The sequence below is a fragment of the Lepisma saccharinum genome, chromosome 29 (genome assembly GCF_977018435.1).
Source record: "Lepisma saccharinum chromosome 29, izLepSacc3.1, whole genome shotgun sequence".
In the NCBI taxonomy this organism is placed as follows: domain Eukaryota; kingdom Metazoa; phylum Arthropoda; class Insecta; order Zygentoma; family Lepismatidae; genus Lepisma; species Lepisma saccharinum.
Window position 1 is genome coordinate 14,425,243 of NC_139257.1, and position 9,088 is coordinate 14,434,330.

Here is a 9,088-nt window from a genome sequence, read left to right on the forward strand (position 1 = left end):
ACAGATCTAGGCGACACGATAAGCCACACGTGTCGCTTTGTCGCTTCTGCGTCGCTCAAACTGGGCCATTTCCTCAATAGCTTGCAACATGTTGCCGTGGTTTATTGTTCGCGCATACGCAATGCAATGAGTGTCTTTCTTTAGTGAGATTGCGCACCAAAGAGAAAAGCGGCACGCGACACTTATCGCTTGAGGATTTCACAAACCGAACGCTGGCCTGTGCTTCCCGTCATGCCGCTACGATGTGAAATGTTGCTCTTGATTGGCTCCTTTCCAAGCAACATGTGTCGCTTCGGTATGAAAGTTGCCTTGGACCGAATGACCCGTGTCGCTTTGGTGTGAAATCCTCGTAACGTTTGTCGCGTGTCGCTTTGGTCTAAAATCTCATTGAGGAAACGGCGCAGTCAGAGCTTGTGTCCCTACGGTTCGAAAGGCTGCATTCATTATAGACTGCTCGCTTTCAAGCGACACTTGTGGTTTGTCGCCTCGGTATGAAAAATATCTCTCAGGATACTATTTATATTCTAATAACATAGAAAAATAAACTCTAATACACAGTCCAAGACCTGACGTCCGGAATCACATTGCGATGTTTCTTCTTGTGTTACGCATGCTATTTATTTATTAATTTTATTTTACTTTTCTTTCCAAATTAATGCCATTTCGTGACTGCAAATCACTCCACAAATATAACTGTTTCCATCAATTCACGTACCGCCTTTCAAGACAAACAAATCTACATAATATATTCCAAAAACTAACAAAGCCGCATTACTTTCATAAGAAAATTAGCACCGACATCGATCTTTCTCCTCCGTCTGGGGAACCAGTTTCTTTGGTCGTTTTCCACACCACGTTATTCAAGGCGCTGTACCTTCAGTATGTGCCCCGACTCTGCCATTGTTCCATTAACAGCTGATCTTTTACTTTACCTTTGAGGTTTAATGGGTTGTTTACACTTGCGATGTTTCCGGGCAATGCATTTCCATGCTTTGGGAGCCGAAAAGGAGAAAGATGATTTGTAGGCCGTGGTAGAGTGATGGGGTAAATCGAAATTGTTCCGCTTACGGGTAACATACTGATGGATTTCCCTACGGGAATGCATTTTCTCGAACATGTACTACGGTTTACCTTCTGTCAGTATGCGGCGGATGAAACAGAGATAGTGTAACTTCCATCTCTTTGCCATGGTAAGAACCTGATTATTATTTAAAAATGGAAGAATAGGACCAGACACTTTTGCTTGAAAAATGTATCTGAAGCACGCATTTTGCACCATTTGTATTTTTTTACTGAGCTTTTGCGAGAGTTGAGGGTCGTAAACATTATCACAATAGTCGAACAATGGGTAGATTAATGCTTGGATGAGTCTTAGCTTGGATTCCGCAGGGAGGAAGTCACGGAAACGATTCACATTCCTGAGTGTTTCATAACCCAAGTAAGGCGTTTTTGTTTTAAAAAATCGTACATCAATTTCCAAGAACTGCTCCAATTTGAAATTCCATCATTCCTGTGACGAACATGTGGGAGTTTTAGTTGGTTTCCGCCTGCCATTGTAATATTCCAGGGGGACCGTGCTCCCAATCCCCGCCTTTCTTCTGGATATATTTTATACAACTAATCATGAAAGTGAATTGTTTTGTTTAATTACTGGTAAATGTGCGAAACAGTTAGAAACAGCAGTAAGATTCAATATCAACATAACTTTAGAAATGAAGCGAAACGATTTTCTTAAGGGCAATATAGGCATGTCCACGTTACTCTTGTGACTTCAACTTATGTCAAAATTCTCTTCGTGGATACTACAGTAGCGTGCAAATTAATCCGAACAAGATACACATTTTGTCATTTAATGCAATTGCTACAATATACATAACTACACATGTATTTAGAAATACCCTTAGTACTTTATGTGACCTCCCTTGTTTGTAATCACATCATTGACACGTTTAGGCATGGATGGCACTAAATTTGCACAAATGTTTTTAATTTCTTCATCAATGTACCACACGTTAACAAGGGCACAAAGCCTTTACTCCTTGGTTGAACAATCCACTTTTGACATCCTTCTTTTCCAGATAGACCATAAATTTTCAATTGGATTTAAGTCAGGTGAGTTTCCTGGCCAGGAGAGTACTTGTACATTGTAATTATCAAAGAACTCATTGACTTTTCGAGATGTATGACATTTTGCTAGGTCCTGTTGGAAAACACAACTGACTCTTCGTCTGTCGACGATAGCAAAATACTTCAACAATAGACTCCACTTCGGTTCTTCAACAATGAACTATTGAGTAAAAATGGATCGTTGTTCATAGCACAGGGCATTATCGAGAGAGAATGAGCAGTTATTTAAAAAAAGTGAAACTAAAGTTTATAACTGCAACGTATTTTAAGCTTATTGTATACCTGGAAAAGTATTTATCTTGTTCGGATTAATTTGCACGCTTCTGTATAAAACATGACTAAATTAAATATTAGATTCTAGAGGATGTCTCAAAAGTAATAGCACAAACTGACACAGGTGAAAGTACACGATAATAAACATGGGTCTGCAAACGAGCCGTTTTCGAGATAATCGCGAATGTGTGATTACAAGCTGCCCCTGACTTCATTTCTTGTAAACGGCGTTCTAGGTGGTAAAATGCTAATAATGTGTGCGAATGTGTGATTAGAAGCCGTCACTGACACGCAGATATGATCAAAGATGGATAGGCCGATGCGGGCCTGTACCGTGGCCCCCAAGGTCACCGGATCTAAATCCTTTGGATTTTTGTGTCTGGGCTCACCTCAAAAGCGTAGTGTACAACACTCCCGTTGACACAGTTGAAGAACTGGAACAGAGAATTGTACATGCTTGTGACCAATTTCGAAATGATCCGGGGGTGTTCGAAAGAATTCGAAACTCAATGCGGAATCACGTTCAGTATTGCATCCAGATGGAAAGACGACACTTTGAACACCACCTCTAACAGGCACGAGTGTACAGTAATTGTAACGTAGAACATACTAAAGTAGTGCTGCATTCCTTGTTAAAGTAAGTAGAATGTTCAATAAAAGCAATGAGATCTCCTGATTTTTCATACTGTATTATTGGTATTTTACCAACTAGGACGACGTTTACAAATACTGAAGTCAGTGACGGCTTGTACCCACACATTCGCACACATTATTAGCATTTTACCAACTAGGACGACGTTTACAAACAATGAAGTCAGTGGCGGCTTGTAATCACACATTCGCGATTATCTCGAAAACGGCTCGTTTGCAGACCCATGTTTACTGAGACTTTTTTGCTTCTATTATCGTGTACTTTCATCTGTGTCAGTTTGCGCTATTACTTTTATTACTTTTGAGACACCCTGTATGGTCAAGTTTTATAGAATTCAAGACGTAAATTATTGATATGTATGTATAAAAGTATATGCATATAATCTGTATATTGGTCTATACTCACCCACCGACCCACCCACACACACACACAAAATTGAAAAACTAATTCGAATGGTCACACGAGTAACGTAGACATGAGAACGTATTGCTTGTTCATCGTTTTATAATTCTCCTAATCCTAGATTTCTGTCTAAGTAACTGTTTTCTTTGTGTGTACAATTCAAAATTTTTTTCACTCATTGAAACACGAAACGATGCGCAAACACACAATGCACAATTCGCACACGCCCAAAGCGAGGTAACGACCTACGACGCATGCGCAGAGAAGATGAGTCCCCACTTTGATAGAACCAGCATTCGGCAACCAAACACACGGTTCATGTCTGGCGGTAAGTTACCAAGTACTGAATCGTTTGCCTTTAGTATCTGGATAAATATAGAATTTTATTACATTTTCTATGAAGTTTATAACGAGGAAAATGCATTCCTAACAATTTTGTCTCCAGAGTTTCTGAAGATAACTTGTTGCAGGAGTGTGCCACGGTGACGACCTCCTATACCTGTTCAACAACTCGGAGATGCCTCAGATGGCGGAGAGAGACCCAGAGATGAAAACATCACGGGTTCTTATCAAGCTCTGGACAAACTTCGCAAGGACAGGGTGAGCAAAATCTGGTCGACACTTATAGTTAAATCAAGGGCCAGAGATATTGCTGGAAATAAAGGTAAATTTGATGATTGTAGAGTAGTATAAAAATACAGTATTCCACAGAGAGTATTTACTTCTGGTTCCCAATTCTGGTAACGTCACTGTCTACTGTAGCCTACTACAGGCAAATGTATTATATACAGGTATAACAACACGTTTATCTCTGGTAACACAGAATTTCAGTTTTGCTATAAAATAATGGTTATTAGTTATCTAGCAGGGACGTATCTAGAAATACATTTCGGGTGATCCGAACCGAGTGTTTCAATAATAATAATAGTGTTTATTTTACAATAATTATATTAAATTAAAATATTAAATTAATTAATATCTTATTATTATTACATGATATAAAGATTGTTTAAGTATAGATATATAACAGCACGCATTCATTATGTTGCTTACATGTAGTTCAGATTGCCAAAATTCGTATAAAAACAACTGTCCTTGCTGTCAAATAGGCAAAGAATTCAATATTTATTGAATAACGAAAAAAGGATGTTAGATCCAGATGGCGAAAAGTAAAGTTCCTGATTAATATTTTATTTTATCATTCCTGACTCTCCTAAATACGTTATTGTTGTCTACCTATTCATTCATATAATATTCATTAGCTGTTTTCCTGCCGTTAGTAATTTCAGTCTCATTGCAGGAACCCCACACCGGAACAGACGTCCCTGCTGCCCGTGGAGTGGCCTCCGGTGACACCCGATGACTTCGTGTACCTGGACATCGGGGAGACTCTCCGCCTGGGAAGAAATCTCCACGCAGAGCGAATGGAATTCTGGGAATCTCTTCCTCTGAAGGAGAATGAGCATCCGGTCTGGAGGGACGAGCTCTGACGTCACTTCCTCTCTTCCGGAAACCATCTCTGCATCATCGTTTGAAAAGGCGTCAATCTCCAAGCAGTCTTTCAATCCATTGCTTCCTGGGTCTCCCTTATCGCACAACGCTAGGACAACTTTGCGTTCTGACGTCAGACGAGGAATACCTATGTTGCTAGCTTTGGTATTATTTATGCTAAGAGAAGTAAACCTAACAACTTAGGCATTTAGCCTAACAATAAAAGCATAGGCGTAACTTGCAAATTTTCAGGCCTATTAAAATTCAGACGTTAATGGCATTTTTGTTAACCTCCTGGGACCCGAGCAGTGTTGCCACATAAGGGAAATTTCCCTTTTACAGGGAAATTCAGACAGAAATTTTAGCCAAAAGGGAAAAGGGAATTTTGATGAAAAATACCACAATTTCAGGGAAATTTTGTCATCTGACTCTACATTACTACAGTTTATGCTAATTTCATATCCACATTCTTATGTTATTTTATTTATTTATTTTGCTATTCCTGCTTGTTTCTGCTCCTTTAAGTTTATTGTACGTTGCTTTTATGCATCTTTCGATAAATAGTAACGATGAGGAACGATTTTTAAATGGATTCCTGACCAGGATTCAAACCTGGAACACCTAGCCAGGAAGTGAAACCGAAATGTGAATTTTTTAAAAAATATATTTTCTATTCATCGAACACGGGCCAACGGAATACTTAACTACGTACTACTACTGCTTCCACCAACACCATTAATAATGCTACTACTACTACTAATTATTATTATTATTATTATTATTATTATATAATTTGCTTAGGTGTAGGGAAAAATTGGTCCAAAAAGGGAAATTTGTCCCTTGGAAAGGGAAATTGTGCCCTCATATTGTGGCAACACTGGACCCGAGGAGCAAGGTAATAAGTATTTTTTTATAATTTCACAAATGTAACAGTTAGCAAGAAAAGTCCTGACTGGATGCTATTTTAAGGGATAAAAAAATTTCCGATTCAGTCCCCCCCACCCAAGTTAAACCCCAAGTACGACTCCGCCCCCTAAAGTCAGGTCCCAAGTTACGCCAATGAATAAAAATATTTTCCGGTGACGTCAGAACACAAGGCTGTTCTAGCGTTGTGCGATAAGAGAGACCCTTGCTTCTGCATCCCTGGGAACATCTTTTCACCAGATTTCCAGTGTTCCTACTAATGTGATAAAATCAGGATACGAATCATTTAGCTCAACTGGGATAAGAACTAACATCTAATAATTACAACCTACAATTTACTAGCTTATTATAGTAATAATAATATACACCATCTATTATTCTCATGTGTATTTCTTAGTGTAAATAAAATAAATATTTACTCCAAAAACGTATAATAATTGTTGCAAAATGAAATATGAAACGTAAGTATTTTTCCATACTACTCTTCCTCATGATCGCCACAGACACGATGCTAGCCAATTCCTAACATAATTTCAGCCACGTCGTTAGATTGATCGATTTATGTTATTTAGCGTCGCTTTTCTGCCACTTTTCGAGGCTAATCGCAACGATGAGGATAAGAGAAGACGACGAAATCACACTCTGGTGTAATTTCACGGTGATTATGGCTGTCAAGAATCTCTCTCTCTCTCTCTCTCTCTCTCTCTCCTACTTATTTATTCTTATCTCTCTATTTGTCTTTCCTTCTTCCTCCTTCCACTGCTTTTTTATTTTTATCTCTCTCTTTTCTCATTTCTTCTTTCCCTTTTTCCTATTTCTTTATTATTATATTTCTCTTTTTCTCCTTCCTTCTTTCCCCTGTTTCTATATTTTTATCTCTCTCTCTTTTCTTCTTTCCCTTTCTCCCCTATTTCCTTATATTTATCTCTCTTTATATCATTCCTACTTTCCCTTTTCCTGTTTCATTATTTTTATCTCTCTCTTTTTCTCTTTTCTTCTTTCCCTTTTCCTCTGTTTCATTATTTTTTATCTCTTTCCATCTTTCCTGTTTCTTTATTTCTACCTCTCTGTTTTCAATTTCCTTCCATCTCTATTTTTTCTTGTTTCTTTTTTATCTTTATCTCTCTCCTTCTTTTCCTTTTCCTGTTTCTTTATTTTTATCTCTCTTTATCTCATTCCTTCTTTCCCTTTTCCTGTTTCATTATTTTTATCTCTCTCCTTTTCTCTTCCCTTCTTTTCCTTTGTTTATTTTATTTTTCTCGTTCCTTCTTTTGCGCTTTCCTGTTTCTTAATTTTTATCTCTCTTTTTCTCTTTCCTTTATTTTTATCTTTCTCTTTCCTTCTTTCCTCCTTCTTTACTTTATCTCCTTCTTATTTTTTATTATTTTCCTCTGTTCTCCTTATTTATTTATGTTTCTCTGATTTCTTTTTCCCCTCTTTCCCATTTCCTCTGTTTTTCTATTTTTATCTATCTCTCTTTCTCTTTCCTTCTTTCACTTTTTCCTCCGTTTCTTTATTCTTATCTCTGTATTTTTCTTTCCTTTCTCCTTATTCCTTTGCTTCTTATTTTTATATCTCTCTTTCCTTCTTTACCCCTTTCCTATGTTTCTTTATGTTTATATTATTTTTCCTTTCCTTATTTCCCTTTCCTCTATTTCTTTCTTTATATCTCTCTCTTTCCTTGTTTCCCTTCTTCTCTGTTTCATTATTTTTATCTCTCTCTCTCTCTCTTCTCGTTCTTTTTTTCCTCTTTCCTTTGTGTCTTTATTTTTATCGCTCTCTTCTTCTCTTTCCTTTTATCCCTCTTTCATGTTTTTATTTTTATCTCTCTTTTAACTTTCCTTCTTTCCTCTGTTTCTATATTTTATCTCTCTCTTTTTCCTTTTTCTCTGATTCTTTATTTTCCCCTCTCTCTGTCTCTGTTTCTCTCTCTCTCTCGCTCGCTTCCTCTCCACAGTAAGCTCCATTACTCTAATGATTGAAACCCGTATGCAAGAATGAACACAAAGGAAACATTCTCTCATGTTTAATCTTCCATAAAAATAGTGAGAATTGTAGAAACTTCCTGGTCAACTCACTCGTCCATTATATAAGGTTCTTGTCGAACACACAGGAAATCGTGCAGGAAACGATCTCTTCTTTCACCAGATCATTGGACAAGTGCAAGATCACATGCCGAGCGATGTAGGGTTGCCCTGTCCAGAATGGAGTTAAAATTCAAAATTTCAGAACTAATATTAATTTATTATTTTCCTGGGGGGGGGGGAATACAGTAACTGAAAACTTCTTTCAACGGATCGCGAGATAATGTCTTTGTCAGTCCTCGGCTAAAATATGAAAACATTACGTCAATTTATTCTCCGAATAATGGTGCCAAACTAAACCCGTAAGGTTAAGAAGCACTGAGAAAAAACCTCTCAACCTTGGCCAGGGCTTGAATTGCTTGAATTGCACTCATGGTGGCGGAGTTTACACTTCCTGAACAAGGAAATGTTCTCACATATTTCCTTTTAATCCCGCTATAAAAAGAAACTACGTTCTTGTATATTTAATTGCGCTTACGATTAATCGAGTGATATCTTGTTCTCATAAGTAAACATTCTCTCATGTTTTATCTTCTATAAAAAGAGAGAGAGAGAGAGTGTTGTGCAAACTTCCTGGGCGACTCACTCGTCTGTGAAGGTTCTTGCAGAACCAGGATCCCCAAGGGATATTCTAAGCGGGAAATTTCCCACGAACGGGGAATTTGTTTGTTTAAAATTGCGGTAAACTTCTACAAACCCAGCCCTGGTTTTGCCTGATTCTTCGCTTCGTAAATTTCTACGAATTACAGTGATTCTTTATTTCTATCTCTCTCTTTTCAATTTCCATCTTTACCTTTTCTTCTGTTTCTTTTTATCTTTATCCTTTCTTCTGTTTCTTTCTTTATCTTTTTCCCTCGTTCCCTTTTCCTGTTTCATTATTTTTATCTCTCTCCTTTTATCTTTCCTTCTTTCCTCTTTCTTCTGTTTATTTACATTTCTCCCTTTCTTCTTTCCCCCTTTCCTATGTTATTCAAACGGAAAAGGGAAAAAGGAGAGAGATAAAAAGAGAGACACAAAAATAAAGAAACAGTAAAGAAGGAAATTAAAAAGAGAGATATAAATATAAAGAAAGAGAGATATAAATATAAAGAAAGAGAGAAAAGTAGGAAAGAGAAAAAGGAGAGATAAAAATAAA

The 9,088-nt window shown here is 37.4% G+C and overlaps 1 protein-coding gene across 1 annotated transcript in view; it reads left to right on the forward strand.

Annotated features, from left to right (window-relative positions):
- LOC145981595 (venom carboxylesterase-6-like) overlaps positions 1–6,246 on the forward strand; it is a 72,432-nt gene extending 66,186 nt beyond the window's left edge. The window contains exons 9-10 of the mRNA XM_083114958.1: positions 3,925–4,054; positions 4,755–6,246. Coding sequence (XP_082971084.1) covers positions 3,925–4,054; positions 4,755–4,944 — 320 coding nt within the window. The 3' untranslated portion in view covers positions 4,945–6,246. The remainder of the gene's footprint in view (positions 1–3,924; positions 4,055–4,754) is intronic.
- The last annotated feature ends 2,842 nt before the right edge of the window (positions 6,247–9,088 follow it).